The sequence below is a fragment of the Delphinapterus leucas genome, chromosome 1, assembly GCF_059928025.1.
Source record: "Delphinapterus leucas isolate spDelLeu-1000000601 "Yukka" chromosome 1, BTC_Dleu_Yukka2, whole genome shotgun sequence".
Classification (NCBI taxonomy): Eukaryota; Metazoa; Chordata; class Mammalia; order Artiodactyla; family Monodontidae; genus Delphinapterus; species Delphinapterus leucas.
The window spans coordinates 91,476,582-91,500,248 of record NC_143129.1 but is presented as its reverse complement, the minus strand read 5'-3'; the positions used below and the strand labels follow the sequence as shown (position 1 = coordinate 91,500,248).

Below are 23,667 nucleotides of genomic sequence, written 5' to 3'. Positions count from 1 at the left end.
ATTCTGGTTTATCACAGGATATTGAATATAGTTCCCTGTGCTATACAGTAGCACCTTGTTGTTTGTCCATTCTGTATATAGTAGTTTGCATCTCCTAATCCCAAACTCCTAATCCATCCCTTCCCCACGCCCCTTCCCCTTTGGCAACCACAAGTCTGTCTCTATGTCTGTGAGTCTGTTTCTGTTTTGTAGATAAGTTCATTTGTCATATTTTAGATTCCACATATAAGTGATATCATATGGTATTTGTCTTTCTCTTTTTGACTTACTTCACTTAGTATGACAATGTCTAGGTCCAACCATGTTGCTGCAAATAGCATCATTTCACTCTTTTTTATGGCTGAGTAGTATCAGGAGAGTAAACCTTTGCTATCTATTTACTATTGTTTAGGGCCCAGGCTCTGGGATGCTCTGTGTTCACTCATAGTTTTTGCCTTGCAGAGATGCAAATGATCCCTCATCCAGTAAAAATATATAACCCTGGTAGGAGCTCAGCTGAGACAGGAGCAACAGAGCTGTCAGGTGTCAGAGTAGCCAGTTAAAGCAACCAGCCCTAAATGGAAGAGGTAAGCCTGTAACCACTTGCTGTGATGGTGTAAACAAGAAGCTAAAACTGAGGAAGCAGTGGCTCTCCCTGTTCCATTTTCCTGAGGCCCAGGTGGACCAACACAGATGTGGGGTCATCTCACTATTGAGGGAGCACCCAACAAAAGGCTCCAACAGTTTGATGGACTCTGGGGTTGGGGAAGGGTGAGCTGGGGAAAGACCTGGGCACTGAGCACTGGTTTTCCCCTTCCCCCTCCCCTGCCCGCAAGGAGGCCTGGGCAGAATTGCCTGAAGAGGACCTCAGAGGCCTCAGATAAAGAGACCTGGGAATGAAGTCAGAGGCTGAGGAATGTAAACGTGTGAAAGAGTGAAGGTTAGTTTTATTGTATCTCTAAGTTTGCAATCATTCCGGCATTCCTTTTTTCATCGACTATATTGTTTCTTGAATTTTCCTTTGAACTGGATTTACTATTCTGCTAGTTCCTTCGTTAAGGAGTTAAACCAATCTTTGCCACATGCTCCTTATATACGTGTATGATGGGCATGTTTTAACCTCGTCATGCTTATACTTTGACAGTAGCAGTGTTGAGGGTGGATTGGAAGTGAGGAGTGAGACCCCAGCCTGTGGGGGTCCTTTGGAGGCTATTTCAGGAATTCTGATGAGTGTGTGAGGGCCTGACCCAAGGCTGTAGCAGGGAAAACAGGTGAGGAGGGGGTGGACAGGGGAGACGCTGAAGCACAACAACTTTTGGGTGTTGGTAAGTGATGAGAAGTAAGCAGGAGGGATTCCTTCCATGTGGGAGGAGGCTAAGAGCACTCCAGAGCTTCCAGCTCAGAAAACCAGCCCAGCAGGTCCAAGTCTTCCTTGGCTTGCGCTTATCCTCAGCATCTGAGAAAGTGGATAATGCTTAGAATTTAGCTGGTTCTAGGACTGAGGCAGTGGTTGTCACTAAATGACTCTACAGCCTCAGGGGATTAATAGGTACAAACCACTATGTAAAAAATAGATAAGCTACAAGGATTTATTGTACAGCACTGGGAATATAGCCAATATTTTTAAATAACTATAAATGTAGTATAACCTTTTAAAATTGTGAATCACTATGTTGTACACCTGAAACTAATATATTGTAAATTAACAGTACATCAATTAAAAAAAAATCATTGACACTTGGTTCCACCCTCATCTGACTTATCTGGTCTTGGGTGTGTCCAAGTGATCGGAATTTTTATCTCTTTGTTTCTTTTTTTTGCCGTACGCTGGCCTCTCACTGTTGTGGCCTCTCCCGTCGCGGAGCACAGGCTCAGTGGCATGTGGGCTCTTCCTGGACCGGGGCACAAACCCGTGTCCCCTGCATCGGCAGGCGGACTCTCAACCACTGCGCCACCAGGGGAGCCCTCTTTTTCTTTTTTTTAATTGAAGTACAGTTGATTTACAATATTGTGTGAGTTTCAAGTGTACAGTAAAATGATTTGGGTATATTCTTTTTTTGATTCTTTTCCATTATATGTTATAAGATATTGAATATAGTTCCCTGTGCTATACAGTAAATCCTTGGTTTTTATCCACTTTATATATGGTAGTCTCTGTCTGTTAATCTTATACTCGTAATTTATCCCTCCCCCCTTCCCCTTTGGTAACCATAAATATGTTTTCTATGTCTGTGAGTCTATTTCTGTTTTGTAAATAAGTTCATTTGTATCATTATTTTAGATTCCACATATAAGTGATATCATGTATTATTTGTTTTTCTCTCTGTGACTTCACTTAATATGATAATCTCTAGCTCCATCCACGTTGCTGAAAATGGCATTATTTCATTCTTTTTTTACAGCTGAGTAATATTCCTTTTTATTATATATATATATATATATATGCCACATTTTCTTTATCCATTCATCTGTTGATGGACACCTAGGTTGCTTCCATGTCTTGGCTATTGTAAATAGTGCTGCTAAGAACATTGGGGTGCATGTATCTTTTTGAATTAGAGTTTTCATCTTTTCCAGATATATACCCAGGAGTGGGATTGCTGGATCATGTGGCAGCTCTATTTTTAGTTTTTTAAAGAACCTCCATACTATTTTCCATAGTGGCTGCACCAATTTACACTCCCACCAACAGTGTAGGAGTGTTCCCTTTTCTCCATACCTTCTCCAACACATTATTTGTAGACTTTTTGATGACGGCCATTCCAAGAGCTGTGAGGTGATACATCATAGTAGTTTTTATTTGCATTTCCCTGATGATTAGAAATGTTGAGCATTTTTTCATGTGCCTATTGGCCATCTGTATATTTTCTTTGGAGAAAGGTGTGCTCAGGGGCTTTCCTGGTGGCACAGTGGTTAAGAATCTACCTGCCAATGCAGGAGACGTGGGTTCGAGCCCTGGTCCGGGAAGATCCCACATGCCACGGAGCGACTAAGCCCGTGCACCACAACTACTCAGCCTGCGCTCTAGAGCCTGCGAGCCACAATTACTGAAGCCTCTGTGCCTAGAGCCCATGCTCCGCAACAAGAAAAGCCACTGCTATGAGAAGCCAGCGCACCGCAACGAAGAGTAGCCCCCGCTCACCGCAACTAAAGAAAGCCCACACGCAGCAACGAAGACCCAAGGCAGCCGAAAAAGAAAAAGAAATGTCTATTCAGGTCTTCTGCCCATTTTTTAAAAATTAATTAATTTATTATTTATTTTTGGCTGCCTTGGGTTTTCGTTGCTGCGCGCAGGCTTTCTCTGGTTGCAACAAGCAGGGGCTACTCTATGTTGTGGTGCTTGGGCTTCTCACTGCAGTGGCTTCTCTTGTTGCAAAGCCCGGGCTCTAGGAGCATGGCCTTCGGTAGTTGTGGCATGTGGCTCAGTAGTTGTGGCTCACAGGCTCTAGAGAGCAGGCTCAGTAGTTGTGGTGCACGGGCTTAGTTGCTCTGCAGCAGGTGGGATCTTCCCGGACCAGGGCTTGAACCTGTGTCCCCTGAATTGGCAGGCGGATTCTTAACCACTGCGCCACCAAGGAAGTCCTTCTGCCCATTTTTTGATTGGGTTGTTTGTATTTTTGTTATTGAGTTGTATGAGCTGTTTGTATGTTTTGGAAATTAAGCCCTTGTTGGTTGCATTGTTTGCAAATATTTTCTCCCAGTCCATAGAGTGTCTTTTTGTTTTGTTTATGGGCAATCAGGATTTTTGAAAGCTACTTTAGGTAAAAACTGTTTTGATAGACTGAAAAGTATTAGAATTTACTGACTTTATCCAGGTGTTTCGCAAAGTGACATAGTAACATCAAATATAGTCATCAGGTGGCAAGAAGCAGCAGTGTCTAACCCTGGTCTTTCCTTAAATCTAATTACAGATTATGTACTCTGTTTAATGTCTTTCTCACCCTCTAGACTATAAGCTCTCCGAGGGAACATCCCCATGTTAGTCACTATTGTATATTCCCAAGGCTCTATACAGTGTTTGGCATGTGGTTGGCCTTCAGATATTACATATAAGATGAATAAAGAAATACTTATAAAATTTTTAAAAATGTCTCTATGGCCTCAGATTTGAAAAGTATTCAGAATTATAGTCAGAAAAGCAGTCACGTGCTTTTCTTCCTTTTTTTTTTTTTTTTTAAGTGGGTTGGGAGGGTACAGAGAATGAAGCACAGCAAGAAGAGGAAAACACCCCAGGGTGAACATCTCTTGATTACACATTTATAGCTTGTCAGCCTACCAGGGGACTTAGTCCCAGCCCACTTCCCCTTCTGGCTTCTTAATGGCTGCTGGCCACCTCCTCCTGCAACCCAGCAGGCAAGAGCTCAGCAATGCAAGCTTTTAATTCTTTTTTTTTTTTTTTTTTTTTTTGTGGTACGCGGGCCTCTCACTGTTGTGGCCTCTCCCGTTGCGGAGCACAGGCTCTGGACGCGCAGGCTCAGCGGCCATGGCTCACTGGCCCAGCCGCTCCGCGGCATGTGGGATCTTCCCGGACCAGGGCACGAACCCGTGTCCCCTGCATCGGCAGGCGGACTCTCAACCACTGCGCCACCAGGGAAGCCCTCTTTTAATTCTTGAAATGGTAAAGCATGGTAGGAAAGGAAATCCACAAGTGAAGAAATCACATTATGAATTCCAGTGCCAAAGAAAAGGACTGTAAATCAGATTGCGAATTCACTGGGGACCAGGAATCATCTTGCTCTTTTTGGTGCAGGACCTGAGTGATTGCTTCGGCCATTATTTACCCTCCAGGATTACGCAGGACTCGCCTCTTCCATTCTAGTGTTTGTTTCCAGAGTTTCCATCCAGCCCCACCTTCAGCTCTAGCCGCTGAGCTGCCATGCTCTTCTGACAGTAGATGACCTGATAGGATGGAGGGGTTGTGTTGTGAATTTTTTGGTTTTTGGTTTTTTCACTTTTCATTGAAATTTTAAATTTACAGAAAAGTTGGTACAGAGAGTTTCTATATGCTCTTCACCTAGCTTCCTCTGATGTTTTTTTAATTTATTTTTTTAAAAAATGTTTTATTTTATATTGGAGTATAGTTGATTCACAACGTTGTGTTAGTTTCAGGTACACAGCAAAGTGATTTAGTTATACATATTTTGCTTCCTCTGATGTTAATTTCTTTCATAATCGTGGAACATTGGTCATAACTAAGAAGTTAACACTGCACAGTCCTATTAACTACAGACCAGTTTTTCCATTAGTGTCCTTTCGTGGTTCCAGGACCCAATCCAGGATATCACATGCATTGTTTTTAACTATAGCTACCTCCCTGGGGTTTTGTGTGGACTGGATGATCAACTGCACGTAGAAGGGCTACGTAAACCATGAACTATGTAAGTGTTATCACCAGTTCTTTTTCATTGTTGTTCTGGTTAATGATGAAACATACTGACGCTTCCCTCACTGCACCGCTCGGTGTGAGTAGATTCCAATTTCATTATTAAAATGACTAAAACCATATGCTGGGCACTTTAATCCTCACAACAATTATATTATACTTCTGTTATGAGACTCAGAGTGGATATACCTTTAGGCTTTCTAGGCCCTCCCAAGGTAGAGTTAGGAACCCTTTCATGTGCTGTCTCATCACAGCACTTACTGTGCAGTCTTCCCCACTAGACTAGAAGCTGTGGGTTCCAGGAACTGGATTTTGTTCACTGTTATCCCCTCTATCCAGCAAATAGTCAGGCACATAGATGATACGCAAAAAAAACACTGCTTAGATGAATGAATAAATTAAGGCTGATTTTTTTTTTGCGGTTTTGAGTGTTTTATTTATGTCAAATTGGATAAAATGTGTGTATTTCTCAGACAGAAAAGACATGTCGAGGTAGAAATGTACCTTTCAACTATTCATGGGTACACAAGTACACTGGGGAGATTGTGATTCAGTAGGTCCGGTAGGCCTGAGTTCTATTTTTATTTTTTGGTGGGGGGGGGTTTGAGTAATTTTTATTTAAAATTTTTATTTCCTTGTATCTTTTTTTTTACTTCTTTATTAGAGTATAATTGCTTTACAATGGTTAGTTTCTGCTTTATAACAAAGTGAATCAGTTATACATATACATATGTTCCCATATCTCTTCCCTCTTGCATCTCCCTCCCTCCCACCCTCCCTATCCCACCCCTCCAGGCGGTCACAAAGCATCGAGCTGATCTCCCTGTGCTATGTGGCTGCTTCCCACTAGCTATCTACCTTACATTTGGTAGTGTATATATGTCCATGCCTCTCTCTCGCTTTGTCACAGCTCACCCTTCCCCCTCCCCATATCCTCAAGTCCATTCTCTAGTAGGTCTGTGTCTTTATTCCTGTCTTACCCCTAGGTTCTTCATGACATTTTTTTTTCTTAAATTCCATATATATGTGTTAGCATACAGTATTTGTCTTTCTCTTTCTGACTTACTTCACTCTGTATGACAGACTCTAGGTCTATCCACCTCATTACAAATAGCTCAATTTCATTTCTTTTTATGGCTGAGTAATACTCCATTGTATACATGTGCCACATCTTCTTTATCCATTCATCCGATGATGGGCACTTAGGTTGTTTCCATCTCCGGGCTATTGTAAATAGAGCTGCAATGAACATTTTGGTACACGACTCTTTTTGAATTATGGTTTTCTCAGGGTATATGCCCAGTAGTGGGATTGCTGGGTCATATGGTAATTCTATTTGTAGTTTTTTAAGGAACCTCCATACTGTTCTCCATAGTGGCTGTACCAATTCACATTCCCACCAGCAGTGCGAGAGGGTTCCCTTTTCTCCACACCCTCTCCAGCATTTATTGTTTCTAGATTATTATTTTTTTTTTGCTGTAGGCGGGCCTCTCACTGTTGTGGCCTCTCCCGTTGCAGAGCACAGGCTCTGGACGCACAGGCTCAGCGGCCATGGCTCACGGGCCCAGCTGCTCCGCGGCATGTGGGATCTTCCCGGACCGGGGCACGAACCCGCGTCCCCTGCATCAGCAGGCGGACTCTCAACCACTGCACCACCAGGGAAGCCCTGTTTCTAGATTTTTTGGTGATGGCCATGCTGACTGGTGTGAGATGATATCTCATTGTAGTTTTGATTTGCATTTCTCTAATGATTAATGATGTTGAGCATTCTTTCATGAGGGCTGATCTTTTAACCATTGCTCTATTCTGAAAACTGCTGTTTTCCTTACAACTTACTGTTAACTGTCTGCCTTCCCCTACCAGAAAGTGAGATCTGTGGAACACAGAATGAATCTTCAATGCCTAGAACCCTGCTTAGAACTGACACTTAGGGTAAATGTCAATAATATCTGTTGAGCGGATGTATGGAAAGGTAGACTTCCTCCTTTGGTCCACATCACCCTGTCTTTTTGTGACATCATTGTACCCTTTTCTTTAAAAAAAATATATATTTATTTAGGCTGTGCCGGGTCTTAGTTGCGGCATGCGGGATCTTCATTGTGGTGTGCGGACTCAGCTGTGGCATGCATGCGGGATCTAGTTCCCCAACCAGGGATCGAACCCGGGCCCCCTGCATTGGGAGCACAGAGTCTTACCCACTGGACCACCAGGGAAGTCCCTCACTGTACTTTTTTCTGATGCTGCTCTCAGTAAGATAATGTTCAAAAGCATAACGCTGTGATGTGGGTAAGTGCAGAATGCTCTGGCTTCCTGAGTTAGACATGCATTTGCAGCTGAATGATGACTGGAAGGGGAACCACAGGAATGCTGTCCCCAAGAGCACTGTCTCCAGGAGGGAAGCAATGATGGTTGACACAGGCAGCCTGTGGACTCTACCCTCCACAGCTTTGTCCAGGACAAGCAAAATCATGCCTTGAGGCTATTCATGCTCTGTGCTCTCAACTTCCATGTCACACTTGCCTCCCTTTCACCAGAATGCAACTCTTAAAGATAAACAAATAGATAATGGTTTATAATAATCATTAGCTTTATTTTCTTAGGAGATAAGTGCCTCTTGTCAGAACTCTTCTATTTCAAATCTATTCATTTTTCCTCTGTTATTAGTGAAAATATAACAATCACATTCACGTTAGGGAAAATGAATATAGGGGAAAAGTCACCATTCCAACACAAGTGTGGTTGGAATTTTGTGTTTATCTCTTTCCTCTTTTTTTTCCCTGAGAGTATATTACATATACTTATCTAGTTTGTGTTCTGCTTTTTTAACGTAACATTGTGTCATGCTTATAACAGAAGGATCGTTCCATGCTATTAGACTTCATATAGCATCTTCATAACCATCTATTTAATTAGACTTCATAACCATCTATTTAAATACACTGCTACACATTTAAGGGTGTTCAAAAATATTGTTCATTTCACTGTCAGATATGCCAGGAAAAGTCACCTAAAGAGTTTGAAGGACAAAACCTCAAGGCACCTAAATATTTTTAAGACTGTTAAATGTCGGGATTAAAAAATAAACCTTCTCAGGAATTCCCTGGCAGTCCAGTGGTTAGGACTCCACACTTCTACTGCAGGGGACACGGGTTCAGTCCCTGGTCAGGGAACTGAGATCCCACATGCCATGCAGCACAGCCCCCCCCAAAAAAACAAAAACACCTTCTCTAAAAATATACAGAGGACAGCACATGGAAAAATGGTCAACATCTTTAATGTTCAGGGAAATGTCACACACTACATACCAACTAGAACGGGAAAGTTAAAAAGATCGGCAATGCCAAGTGCTGACAAGGATGTAGAACAGCTAGAATTTTCATACATCGCTAGTGGGATTACCAAATGGTGTAGCTACAGAGAAAAGAGTTTGATAGTTTCTTACAAAGTTAAACACGCACTTGCCATATGACCCAGTAACTCCAATCCTAGGCATTTACCCCAGAGAAATGAAAGCATATGTCTGCACAGATCTCTATGTGAATGTTTATAGCATCTTTACTTAGAACAAAGCTCAAATGTCCAACTGGTGGATGGCTATACAAATTATGGTACATCTATACAAAGAAATACTGCTCAGCAATAAAAAGCAATGAACTACTGAAAAATACAACCACATGGATGAACCATAAAACATTATGCTATTGTGAAAGAAGCCAGACACAAAAGGCTACTCCCAACTGCTTTTACTCACAACACTTCTGACACCAAATGTGTGGGTTATTTCCATACCAACAACCATTGCGCCAACTCTCCAGACACCGACTGGGTGTCCTACAGTTCAATTCAATTCTGACATAAAGTACTCCGAGTTAGTGTCAGATTCCACAGATTTAAAGGCTTAGTCTCACAAGACTGCCCTCACTTCAGATTCCAGTCTCAAGTCCCGGGTTGCCACCTGTACTTGTGACCAATCAGCTATAAATTGGGAGTTCCCATGACTCCTTCATCAAGTTTGATAATTTACTAGAATGGATCACAGAACTCAGGAAACACTTTGCTTACTTTCACTGATTTATTATAAAGGATACAATTCAGAACAGCCAGATGGAAGAGATGCATAGGGTAAAATATGGTGGGGAGGGGAGGTAGGGAGCTTCCATGCCCTCTCTGGGCACACTACTCTCCCAGTACCTCAAAGTATTCACCAGCCAGGAAGCTCTCTGTAGTTTAGGGGGTTTTATTACATAGGCATGATTGATTATATCACTGGACATTAATAATTGAACCCAACTTCCAGCCCCTCTCCCCTTCTCAGGGGTCAGAGGATGGGGCTGAAAGTTCCAACCCTCCAATCATGCTTTGGCCTTTTTGGAGACTAGCCCCTATCCTGAAGTTAAGAAAGGGGTCTCCAGCCACCAGTCACCTAATTAGCATGCAAAAGATACTCTTATCACTGCAGAGATTCCAAGGCTTCTAGGAGCTGTATACCAGGAACTGAGGATAAAGACCATATATATACACTATTGTGCCAATAGTTACATACTATGTGATTCCATTTGTTCCATTCTGGAAAAGACAAAACTATAGGGGACAGAAGTCAGAGCAGTGGCTGCCAGGGGCTATAGTTAAGGGGAGGGGACTAACTGCAAAGGAGCAGAAGGGAATTATTTTGGCTGTTTGAAATATTCTATATTAGTGTGGTAATTATTTGACAAAATACCTGTGTCAAAATTCATTAAACTTCACTCTTATAAAAGGGATTTGTACAGTATTTAAGGTATACCTTAATAAATATGACTTCAAATAGAAGCTTTCTCCTTCTGTCACCTTTTGCAAATCCCCTGCCCCTAAAGGACGTGACATATTTATTATGACTGTTGTAAAGGAAGGAAATAAAAGTTCTATCAAGGAACACCTGGTATGACTTCCACACAAATGTCCACTATCCACTGTTAGCACCAAGAGTAGAACATGATTCAGTAGAATTTTTCAAGTATCTTTGCTCCAAAGCTTCTGTTTATCTCTGACTTCAGCCTGAAAGTTTCTCCTCTTTGGGTCCTGCTTCTGTGCCTTTCAGTTCTGGAGATTCTGCAGCTTTAATAACTTCTTTTGGTTCCATCTCTTTACTTTCCTTATTCTGCTTCGCCTCTGCCTTCTGTTCTTTTGCCTCAAGTTGATAATGGATGCCCATGCCAATGCAGAGATAGATGCCTGAGACAATAAGGATTATGCCGCATGCCCAGTATGTATATTTGTAGTCTCCATATATGTCACTGAGACGACCTAAGGATGTCCAAAAAAAAAAAAAAAGTTATGTGGGTAAACAATTATACCCTTTCCCAAATAAAGCTTAAGGATCCACTCAAAGAGCTTGTAAATGACAAATTAGTCTAAATAGAAACTGCTCAAAATTATTTGATCTTTTGTCTATGATGTCAACTGATTTTGGACGGCCCTGTGTATTCTGTTATCTTTAGTAACTTGAAAATAATTAAATCTTGGCAAATCTGAATTGGGAAAGTCCTAGAGACCACCTAGAGTCAATCCTCTCAATATTCAATGGAAAAATTTGTTGCTCAAAAGAGGTTTAGGGGCTTCCCTGGTGGCGCAGTGGTTGAGAGTCCGCCTGCCGATGCAGGGGACACGGGTTCATGCCCTGATCCAGGAAGATCCCACATGCCGCGGAGCGGCTAGGCCCGTGAGCCATGGCCGCTGAGCCTGCGCGTCCGGAGCCTGTGCTCCGCAACGGGAGAGGCCACAACAGTGAGAGGCCCGCGTACCCCAAAAAAAAAAAAAAAGAGGTTTAGTAGTCTTGCCCAAGGCCATAGAGCTAATTCCAGTCTCCCAGGCCAATGCACTTTCTCTGACATCAGCATTTCCCAAAGGGCGTTCCTGTGAACACTCACGCTCTGCTAACATTAACTAACGGCAATACCTTTCCACCATTCTAAGTGCTTAATCCTCACAACAGGAAGGTTCTATCATAATCCCCACTGTATAACAGAAAAACTGAAGTACAGAAACCTTAAGTGACTCGTCCAAGGTCACAAAGCTTGTGAAACAGGTTAGCTGATTCAACCCAGCAAGTCTGACCCTGAGGCCTGCACCATAACTTCTGTGCTACAGGGTTACTCCCTAGTGTTTGCAAAGTCAAGTAAATTTGGAAATGACACATAGTCTTTTCTATTAAAGGCTTTATGAGGTAAAGAAACTTATTTACTTATTTATGAGGTAAAGAAACTTATTTACTTTGGTGTTTCCAATCTTTTTTTGGCCATGAAATCCTTGTAATAGTAAAATGTATTAGTATCTCAAACTAGTATTAAGAAATAAACTTTGGAGGGACTTCCCTGGTGGTCCAGTGGTTAAGAATCCACCTTCCAATGCAGGAGATGTCAGTTCGATCCCTGGTGAGGGAACTAAGATCCTACATGCTGCAGGGCAACTAAGTCTGCGCGCCACAACTACTGAGCCTGCACGCTCTAGAGCCCGCGAGCCGCCACTAGAGGGCCCGTGTGCTGCAACCACTGAGCCCTCGTGCTCTGGAGCCCATGCCCCACAACCAGGGCGCCCAAGCGCCACAATGAAGATCCGTGTGCCGCAACTAAGACCCAACACAGCCAAATAAATAAATAAAAGAAATAAACTTTGGAAAATACTACCCATATAAAGGACATAATAACCAATTCAAATATGACTCTATATGGTTTTCCAATGCAGGGCATCACTCGCTCAGCAATACTTATTGATTCTCTAAATATACACACAGCCCTGGGTCTGCTAGGCCCTGAGTTAAGGGTGAGCAAAGGAGGTAACATCCACAGCTCAGTGGAGAAGAGAAATGTTAATCCAATAACTATACAGACTGTGACAAGTGCTACAAGGAAGGTTTGAAGGCAGAAAATAGGGGTTTTAGACCAGCAAGTAGGGTCAGAAAGGCTTTTCTTTTTTTTTAATTAAAAAAAATTTTTTATTTTTGGCTGCGTTGGGTCTTTGTTGCTGTGCGCGGGCTTTCTCTAGTTGCGGTGAGCGGGGGCTACTCTTGGCTGTGGTGCTTGGGCTTCTCATTGCAGTGGCTTCTCTTGTTGCGGAGCACGATCTCTAGGCGTGTGGGCTTCATTAGTTGTGGCACGCGGGCTCAGTAGTTGTGGCTCGTGGGATCTAGAACACAGGATCAGTAGTTGTGGAGCACGGGCTTAGTTTCTCCATGGCACGTGGGATCTTCCCGGACCAGGGCCCGAACCTGTGTCCCCTGCATTAGAAGGCGGATTCTTAACCACTGCGCCACCAGGGGAGCCCAGGAAGGCTTTTCTTAAAGTGTAAACTTAGCCAAGACTTACAGGAGGATAGGAGTTATCAAGGAGAAGGGAGATGGGAAAAGGCTCAGGGTAGGGAACAGCGAGTGCAAAGGCAGGTGGTAGGAGGAAGCACAGGGTGTGAGAGGAGAAGCAGAGAGAGCAAACTGAGTGGTGGGAAATGAGGCTGGAGACACAGGTGGGCCAGGCCACGCAGGACCTAGTAGGCCACAGCAGGGAATTTGCTCTTCACCCTGAGAACGTGGGAAGCAACTGGAGTGTTCTAAGAGACGAAGAACAGCTAGGGTGGATATGGGTAAAATTAGAAGGCTACTGATAGAAGATAGGAGATTTGGATAAGAGTGGTAGTTGTGATGGAGAGCAAACGGAGAGCAAACGGGCAGATTAGAAAGAGATTTAGGAAGCAAAAACGGACAGGATTTGGAGTCTCCTTGGGTATATATAGGGAGGAGAGAGGGTGGACAGGTCAGTAGTGGATCTTCACTTATGTATCCTTCCTTACTTTATAGTACATAATCTCAAAACCATGAGTCACATCCAGAAGTCCAAATTATTGTTGTATTTTATATTAATAATAATTTAAAAATGTAAACCATTTAGCATTCTTTTTTTTTAACATCTTTATTGGAGTATAATTGCTTTACAGTGTTGTGTTAGTTTCTGCTGTATAACAAAGTGAATCAGCTATATGCATACGTATAGCCCCATATCCCCTCCCTCTTGCATCTCCCTCCCACCCTCCCTATCCCACCCCTCTAGGTGGTCGCAAAGCACCGAGCTGATCTCCCTGTGCTATGCGGCTGCTTCCCACTAGCTATCTATTTTACATTTGATAGTGTATATATGTCAGTGCTACTCTCTCACTTCGTCCCAGCTTACCCTTCCCCCTCCCTGTGTCCTCAAGTCCATTCTCTACATCTGTGTCTTTATTCCTGTTCTGCCCCTAGGTTCTTCAGAACCATTTTTTTTTTTACATTCCATATATATGTGTTAGCATATGGTATTTGTTTTTCTCTTTCTGACTTACTTCACTCTGTATGACAGACTCTAGGTCCATCCACCTCACTACAAATAACTCAGTTTCATTTCTTTTTATGGCTGAGTAATAGTCCATTGTATATATGTGCCACATCTTCTTTACCCATTCACCATTTAGCATTCTTAAGAGAATAATACATCAAGTTTTATAGTCACTTACTAGCTGTGTGATCTTGCACAAGTTATTTCACTTTTAGAAGCCTCTATTTCTTTATTTATAAAGCGGGAACAATAATTGTCCTACATCACAGACTTGTAATATATGACAGAATATAGAAAATGACTAGGATAGTCCCTGGTATACTGTTAGCCCTCACCTGGTACCTATTGTTATTATTTTAAATATTACTGCTGAGATAAACTCCACAATTAAAAAGAAATCACCAACAGTATTTTAAAGGTGGTTATACATTTTTCTACAATAAACATATTAGGTTTTTTATCAGGAAAAACCATTATACATACTTAAGTGTGTAATAGTTTTTTATTCTTCTTTCAGCTTGATGATTCACTTTAATTCAGTTCTATTAAGTATTTGAGCAATTATGCTGTACCAAGCATTGTGCCAGCACTGAGGGTACAGAAGCGAAGAAAGACTGTCAAGCAGCTCACTGATTTCTGCTTTCTGTCACCTTCCTAATCTTCTGTTTTATGTTAATAGAACCATAGAAATAGGGAGACATACTATACCTAAAATCGGTGGCCCCAGGAGAATAGGACAGCATTCCACAATGGTCACCAATCCCACAGCACTGGAGAACCTCTGGGATCCAACCAGGTCCATCAGCGTTTCAAACAATACGGCGCCAAACCACCCAAAAGCAAATCCAAGGAATCCCGCATAAAGACAGAACCCTATATAGCTAGAGGATAAGGGTACTAGCATATGACACACTCCATTTGCAATAATAGAAGCAGCAAAAAAATACTGAATTCGAGGTCTTATCCACTTTGTGTTGGCTACAAATCCCATAGAAGGTCTGGCTACCATGTCAACAAAAGCCAGAATGGAAAGAAGGAAGGCAGACTTCTCACTAGTGTGATGTTGACTCTTGGCATAATTACTAAGAAAGACTAAAGGTGTAGCCAGCGCAAAAGACATTATCACATTCCCAGAGAGGTACAGCATAAAGCCTCTGTGTTTGAATAGGGATAAGTCCAGAAGTTTGTTAACTGTTTGGAAAACGGATTGTTTCTCCTTTGGGGGGTTTCTGCCATTAACTTCTGTATTTGCATCACCTGCCCCCTTGTTTGCATCACATTTTCCAGCTTCCTGAAGGGATTCTTTAGACTTCTCTTTCCCTGCAGTGGTTGGCTTGGGCCCTATTGGTCTCATCAGGGCTCCAGCCACACAGCAGTTTAGTAGGATGCCTCCAAGAATTAGGAAGCTTCCTCTCCAGCCAAAGACAGCAAAAAGAGCCTGGTTGAGGGGGGCCAGGGCGGAGAGGAACACAGGGCTGCCTGCCATGGCCAGTCCATTTGCTAATGGTCGCCTCTTGTAGAAATACCTGCCAATCATGGTCAGAGATGGATTCAAGTTGAAGGCAAGCCCAAGACCTGGCGAGAGGGGAAGAAAGAATCACATACTCCAATAAATGTCAGAAACATATCTGGAATTAATTAACTAGGCAAAGAAATGAAATGGAAAGAGGTCAAAATCATGAGAGGCTGTTATAACTAGTAGGTCATTAAGTGGACTGTTATCAAATAAATACAGACATAAAGTCTCTTTATGCAGCAAATACTAGATTTATAAAATTAAAAAATGTATATATATTTATATATGTGTGTGTATATATATATATATATATTTTTTTTTTTTGGCCGCACCATGTGGTATGCAGGATCTTAGTTCCCCGACCAGGGATCGAACCCAGGCCCCTTGCAGTGGAAGTACAGAGTCTTAACCTTGGACCACCAGAGAGTCCCTAAAAAATGTATATTTTAAAAAATAATTCTTTATCCTTTAGCAACAAAAAGAACAGTAAATGTAAGATCCTTTGTCTTATTTCATAATTTTAGCTTTCCAGAGGAATAGCTTTCCAGAGGAATTGAAAGCAAAAAGGAGAGAAGATGAATCTTATAAATTCAGAAAGCAAGACAGGAGAAGGGGCAGAAGGAAGGGAAGCAAGAGAGAGGGAGGGGGAGGGAGAGAGAGAAAATGTTTTTGGATAGTAAAACAAACATTGTCAAGATGCTAACACTACCTTAGTAAATCCATTAATTTAATGAAATTTCTATGAAAATTTCAATGTGTTTTATTTTTCAAATGAGGTAAAATGACTCTAAAACACACCCGAAGAACAAATGCATTAGAACTATTGGAATAGGATAAATAATTGGTGGGCCTACTCTAACAGATATATAAATATATTGTACAGCTACGGTAATTAGAATAGTGTGGCACTTATTCAAAATTAGAAAAATTGATTACTAAAAGTGGGCAGAAAGTCCAGAAACAGAACCAAAGGATACATTTAAATTAATAGGGAAACAATGGATTTTTCAGCTAATGGGGCTGGGACAGTAACTATCCCAATAACCTGTTAAATGGTCTCCCAATCTTGCTTCCCTACTAGGTAAACCAGGTTAGGATGCTTGCACATTTCGATCTCTCTAATGACTGCCCGTCCATAACTTTTCACTCTGGATTAAGAGGTCCCATGATTTGGCCCTAACCTACCTCCCTGCCCTCATCTCAGTCTATTCTTACTTGTGCTAAGTGTAACTGTTCTTCTAGATTTTCTCAAAGCCTTCTCCTAGCTTTCATTCAGATCTCAACTTAAAATCACCACCTCTGAGAAGCCTTCCCTTTAGGGACCATTCAATTCTTCTCTATCAAAATTCTGTTTTAAGTCTTTGCAAAGCAGTTATTACTACCCAATATTTTTCTTATTTATTCATTTATTTGTTGGTCTGCTCATTGTCTGCTTCCCTCCACTAAACAGCGGGAATCTTGCCTGTCATGTTGGCTCTCCCCACAGAGCTTGGACCAGTGCTGGCATATAGTTAGGGACTCAATAAGTATTTGTTGAGTGAATTAATAAATGAAATAATGAACAGGCTGAATAATCACATGGGAACAAATAAAGTTCTATTCCTTCCTTATGTTATTCAAATAATCCAATGAGTTAAAATAGCTAAATGTTTAAAAATTTAATTAATGTAGTAAAAGTATAGATCCAAAAAGATAATACCCATTACTGGCATTATCTCAGGTCCTGCAGGTGGGACTGTAAATTATTATAACCTTTCCAAAAGAGTATTTGGCCAATGATATCAAAACGCTTTTTTCCCAGTAATTGCTCTTCTAAAAATTTATCCAAAGGAAATTATCATTTTCACAAAGATGTATACAGAAGTACTATCATGCAAATACTGTTTATTAAGAGTGAAAATATAAACAATCTAAATGTCCTGCAATTAGAGAATGGTGAAATAAATTATGGTATATCCATCTATCCCATGAAAAAATAATCGCTGCTAAAGTATATTTACTGAGATAGAGAAACTATGTATAATACATGATGTATCATTAAGTGAAAAAATTGGTTACAAACATTATACATACATAATCTCATCTCTTTAAAAAAATTTTTAACTGTATTGGAGTATAGTTGATTTACAGTGCTGTGTTAGTTTCAGGTATAGAGCAAAGTGATTCAGTCATACATATACATACATTCATTCTCCTTTAGATTCTTTTCTCTTATAGGTTATCACAGAATATTGAGCATAGAGTTCCCTGTGCTATAAGTAGGTGCTCGTTGGTTATCTATCTTATATATAGTAGTGTGTGTATGTTCATCCCAAGCTCCTGATTTATACCACTCCCACTTTTCTCCTTAGGTAACCATAAGTTTGTTTTCGATATCTATAAGTCTGTTTCTGTTTAGTAAATAAGTTCATTTGTATCATTTAAAAAAATTAGATTCCACATATGAGTGATATCATATGATATTTGTCTTTCTCTGTTTGACTTCACTAATGCCATCCCTCTTTGTTCTAAAAATTCTATGTGTGTATATAAAAATGAGTTGATATGGCATCAAAATATTAATGGTAGTTTTCTCTGAACTGTAGAGCTATGGGTGTCGATTGTATTTATATTCAGCAATTTTATTTTCTTAATTTAGCTATTAGAAAGGGGGGTTTCCTCATGAATGCCCTTTATCCCTTGAAAATGTATCTGTCTTTTCTATCAGAAACTGCTTTGTATCTGACATCCTCTCTTTCTCTAATTTGAGCCAATTCCTTCTTGGGTAGAATGGGAAATGAGTGGGAATAGCTAATGACCTCCCTTTCAACAACTTTTTACCTATTACCACTATCTTCTTTCTTAAGACAAAAAAAGAAAGAAAAGAAAAGAAAGAAAGAGAGGGAGGAAGGGAAGAAAGAAAGGAAGAAAGGAAAGAATCTCTTTCAATTTATTCAGTCAATAAAAATAATCACCGATTAAGTGCCAGAACTTTCTTTAAAGACTTGCTTTTTTTAAATTAACGTATCAACAGCTCTAAAAAATAGTGACCTCGTAATTTTTCTAACAAAGAACTTTCATTTTTCAAAAGAATTGGCAAATTAATGCTATAAATAGTCCACACAAAAATTAATGCTTGAAAATACATCAGTAGCAACTCACCTGCAATGACTCCAACACACAAGTAAAGTTCCTGCACAGTGGTACAGAAAGAAGCCGCAATCAAGCCACAGCCTGACAAGCAGCCGCCAACAATCATAACTGGACGACTGCCATATTTATTCACCAGGATACTGCTGATAGGACCTAGGAGAGCACAAACAGCTTAGTCATACAGAGGAGAAGCCTAGCCCTCACATCCACACCTGCATATGACATTACCAACATGACAGGATGCCACCCCAGAAAATAAACAGATGAAACAGAAGACAGTGGTAAGGAGTATTACTTTCTATCTTTATTTCAGAGTCACAGGTCTGTGTAATGGAATACATATAGTATTGATTGTACATTTTCTATATATCTAGGACATACTAGATGGGTTTTAACTAAAGTATGCAAGACAATAATCTAATTATTTTAAGGCAGAAGAGGCTGCAAATACCCTGATTATAAGTGTTTATAGGATTCTTCATGTATCTAGGATATTATCCACATATATGTAGCAAGTTTGCTTGTTTTAAATTTTTAGATGGTCATCTAGAGCAAACACATGAACGATGAGATTTATGAGCAAGTCTGATCAAACTGCTGACTTAAGGGCATGTTTACAAACTAGCTAAAATGTATTATTTCTCACAGAAAACAACAACACAACCAAAACAGAACTACAAAACAAGAATGCCTACCATCACCACTTTTCTTCAACATTATACTGGAGGTCCGAGCCAGCAGTAAGACAGGGGGGAAAAGGTGTAAGGAAATGAAGAAACCGAACTATCAGTATTTGCAGAAGATTTGTCTATCAAAAATTTTTGAAAAAAAATCTACCAATAAACTGTTGGAAACAACAAGAGTTTAGCAAGCTTACAGGGTATATGATTAAAGTACAAATATCAATTACCTTTCTATACCCAGCAGTCAACACAAAACACATCTTTAAAGGAAGTTATCCTTTATAATGACACCATTTTATAACTGACCTAACAGAGCACACAGCTTCTATGTAGCTTTTATTGTTAAAGACAATGAAAAACACGACTCTAATCACGTAACTCCAAGAACTAACATTTCAAATATCTCACTGATAAGGGCATCAAGAACAAAAAGCACTTACTACAGAGCTTTTGTCTACCCATTGAAAGTTAAAAGAGCAGGTCATGAGTACTTACCTCCACCATACATGACAGCAAACGCGATGGAAGATAACCATGACACTTCGCTGGTGCTGGCTTTAAATATTTCCTCAATCTCTTTGTAAAATACAGTAATAGATTTGCCAAAAGCACAAGAGAAGCCAATGGAAATGAAAGCTCCAACAACAACTGCCCACCCCCAGCCTCCATCTGGGGGCGTGTATCCAACTGGACCTCCGTTTGATGATGGCATTGTAAGTAAAGATGAATTCTAAAATGCAGTTCAAATCCAAATATCTAAAGGGTATGAAATTAAAATAGTACATAACAAGTAGGTCAATAACAAAGCACTCCCATAAAATCCCTTACATTTATTAAATAAAGGCATATAGCAATTTTCTAAATAAAAGGTCATTTCAAACATTAGATTCTCATTTAACGGGCTGGAAAGTTAGCTCAGTAAAGTTGGGTTTTCATCTAGCTGCTTAGATTTAAGGTATTCCTTTACTAATATGTGACTAGAAAGATTCCCAAACAATGGCTGACCAATACTGTTTAAACCTGCAAAATGAACACTGAGGGACTTCCCTGGTGGTGCAGTGGTTAAGACTCCATGCTCCCAATGCAGGGGGCCTGGGTTCAATCCCTGGTCAGGGAGCTAGATTCCACATGCATGCCACAACTAAGGAGCCCGTCTGCCGCAACTGACAGGGCGCAACCAAATAAATAAAATATTTTTTAAAAAATGAACCCTGATATCAGAGACTAGTAGTTTTAAACCAAAGATTTCCCCTTTTCTTCTTAAGCCCCAGCATTAGTGAAAAACATAGTTAGAAAAAGAAATACAATGTGATTATGAATTACTAGCAGGTAGGAGAAGTTGAGAGCTAAAAGGTTTACCAGTCTACTTTAGAGAAATTCAGTTCTCCTTTGATTTACTTAAACCAGCTTCTATTTTATGTCAAAATAAACCTTCCAACAATATGTTATCATACTCATTCTGGCCACCCTAACATTACCTGGAATGATGTAGTACAGTATTAATACTGTACAGGTCAACAATGACAATATCATATTTTACTATTCCTTACTCTTTAATACAAATCCTACCTTCCTATCCATAGAAATCAACTTTTAAATAGCTCACCTTCTAACTAATCTAAACACTTCAAATATAATTTAGAAAGTGATCCTGTAGTGATTTAAAAAGAACAACTCTTAGGAAGAGTTCTGCTTAAGAAGCTAAAAGACTAGGTTTTTTAAATAAAACTTTTATAGAAGTAAAGTTTCTAAAAGCTTTATAAAATTATAAAATTCCCAGGGTTTGCACAACTTTTTTAAAATTTTTTATTTATTTTTATTTATTTATTTACTTTTATGCACAACTTTTGTTAGACTTATTCCAAGGTAGCTTTTATTACTCTTGTAGATGGTAATTTAAAAAAAATCATTTTCTGTTAGTTGCTGGTTTATAAAGACACAATTGATTTGCTTAAATAATAGCTTTACTGAGATATAATTCACATATCATAAAATTCACCCTTTTAAAGTTTGTATTTCAGTGGTTTTCAGTATATTCACAAAACTGTACAACTATCATCACTAATATCAGAATATTTTCATCACCCCAGAAAGAAACCCTGTACCCATTAGCAATTAATTTTATTCCTGAATATTATTTTTGATGATATGGTAATTTGAACTGTTTTCTTAATTTTATTTTTGGATTTTTCATTGCTCGTGTCTAGAAATACAATTGATTTTTGTATGTTAATTTTGCAGCCTGCAAATTTGCTGAACTCATTTATCAGTTCTAATAGACTTATGTATATATATGTATATATGTGTGTAGATTCCTTAGGATCTTCTGTTTACAAAATCATGTCATCTGTGATAGTTTTACATCTTCCTTTCATTGCCTAATTTCCTTGGATAAAACCTCCAGTGCATGTGGTGAAAGTGGACATCCTTGTCTTATTTCTGACCTTACAGGGAAGTTTTCAGTATTTTACCATTAAGTATGATGTTACCTGTGGGTTTTTATAGATGCCCTTTATTAAGTTTGAGAAGCTTCCTTCTATTCCTAGTTGTTGAGTATTTTTATCGTGAAGGATATTGGATTGTAGCAAATTGTTATGTGTCTATGAAGATGATCTTGTGGTTTGGGGCCTTTATTCTATTAATATGGTATGGTTTGACTGATTTTTATATGTTGAACCATTTATGAATTCCTTCACTCCTGAGGTAAGTCCCAATTTGTCATGATATATAACCCATTTTATGTTGTTGGACTCTGCTCATATTCTGTTGAGGATTTTTACGTCCATATTTACCAGGGATAATGGTTTGCAGTTTTCTTCTCTTGTGATGTCTGTCTGGTTTTGGTAACAGGGTAATACTGGCTTCAAAGAACAAGCTGGGAAGTGTTCCTTCCTCTTGCTTTTTGGAAGAGCTTGTAAAAGAGTGCTGTTAGTTCTTTAAATATTTCATAGAATTCACCAGTGAAGCCATCTGGGCTTCAGGTTTTCTTTGTGGGTAGTTTTTTGATGATTATGTCAATCTTTTTACTTGCTATAGGTATATTCAGCTTGTCTATATCTTCTTGAGTCATTTGATAGTTTGTGCTTTTCTAGAAATGTGTTCATTTCATTTAGGTTATCTAATTTGTTGGTCTGCAATTGTTCATAGTATTCCTTAGTAATCCCTTTTTATTTCTATTAGTAGTGATACATGAAGAGTTTAACCAACAGTACTATCAGAGGGAACAGGCCCCACAAAATTGACTTCACTTCTAACACCAATTGCAAATTTAGGCAGTGGGGGTCAGGGGGTGCGGAGTGGGGTGGTTTCCAAAACAGTTTTGGCAATTCAACAGGACTCACAGAATTCACTGAAAGCTATTATATTCACGATTTATTACAGGGAAAGGACACAGGTTGAAATCAGCCACAGGAAGGGATGCACAGGGCAGAGTTTGGGAGAGGTTCAAGTGTAGAGCTTTTGATCATACTCTTTCCATGGAGTCATGGATAGCATTACCTTCTCCCACTTACAATGTGTGAAAATATAGAGTACCACCAACCGGGGAAACTCACCTAAGCTTTTGGTGTCTAGAATTTAGTAGGGCTTGATCACATACTGCTCACGTGAGTGCTGACCTTTAGTCTCCAGCCCTTACTAGAGCCCTTACCAGGGGCTAATACTTTAGTCTCCAGTTCTTTCAGAGATTGGAAATAAGACAATATAGCTAAAGGGCCCAGCAAACAAAGACACTCCTATCAGGCAGGACTCTTCAGAGACCTACAGATCATATTCCAGTAGCCAAGGACAAAGGCCAAACCTCTCTATTAGAAAGGTTAATTCTTCACTATACATAATGTATCCTCTTCCAGTTCTGATTTTAGTAATTTGAGTTCTCTATCTCTTTTCTTGGTTAGTCTAAAGTTTGTCAATTTTACTGATTTTTTCAAAGAGCCAAACTTTTGGTTTTATTGATTTTCTTTATTTTTTTGTACTTTCTAGTTCATTTATTTCTGTTCTAATCTTCATTATTTCCTTCCCTCTATTAACTTTGCATTTAATTTACCCTTTTTTTCTTGTTTCTTATGGTAAAAGTTTCAGTTATTTATTTTTTTAGAGACTTCTTCCCAACAGGATGGAAATTAAATTAAATTAAATTTTATTTTAATTTATTTACTTTTGGTTGTGCTGGGTCTTCGTTGCTGCGCGTGGGCCTTCTATAGTTGCATCGAGCAGGGGCTACTCTTCATTGTGGTGCATGGGCTTCTCATTGTGGTGGCTTCTCTTGTTGCAGAGCATGGGCTGTAGGCATGCGGGCTTCAGTAGTTGTGGCACGTGTGCTCAGTAGTTGTGGCACGCGGGCTCTAGAGAGCAGGCTCAGTAGTTGTAGCACACAGGCTTAGCTGCTCCGCAGCATGTGGGATCTTCCTGGACCAGGGATCAAACGTGTGTCCCCTGCATTGGCCGGTGGATTCTTAACCACTGTGCTGCCAGAGAAGTCCCAAAAGTTTCAGTTATTGATTTGAGATTTTTTTCTTTTTAAATATAGATGTATACAGCTATAAATTTCCTGCTAGTCACTGTTTTAGCTGTATTACAGAAATTTTGGTATTTTGTAATTTGTTTTCATTCATCTCAATGTGTTTTCTAATTTCCTTT

The 23,667-nt window shown here is 39.9% G+C and overlaps 1 protein-coding gene across 3 annotated transcripts in view; it reads right to left on the bottom strand.

Moving 5' to 3' along the window:
* Positions 1-6,631: 6,631 nt before the first annotated feature.
* The window catches only part of LOC111180020 (monocarboxylate transporter 1-like), a 40,396-nt gene continuing 23,360 nt past the window's right edge, over positions 6,632-23,667 (bottom strand). For all 3 annotated transcript variants that reach the window (XM_022584045.3, XM_022584046.3, XM_089917823.1), the window contains 4 exons: positions 19,525-19,785; positions 18,356-18,499; positions 14,407-15,273; positions 6,632-10,645 (listed from right to left, as the gene is read on the bottom strand). In XM_022584045.3, the coding sequence (XP_022439753.1) occupies positions 10,392-10,645; positions 14,407-15,273; positions 18,356-18,499; positions 19,525-19,741 (1,482 nt within the window). In that variant the 5' untranslated portion in view covers positions 19,742-19,785 and the 3' untranslated portion in view covers positions 6,632-10,391. The remainder of the gene's footprint in view (positions 10,646-14,406; positions 15,274-18,355; positions 18,500-19,524; positions 19,786-23,667) is intronic.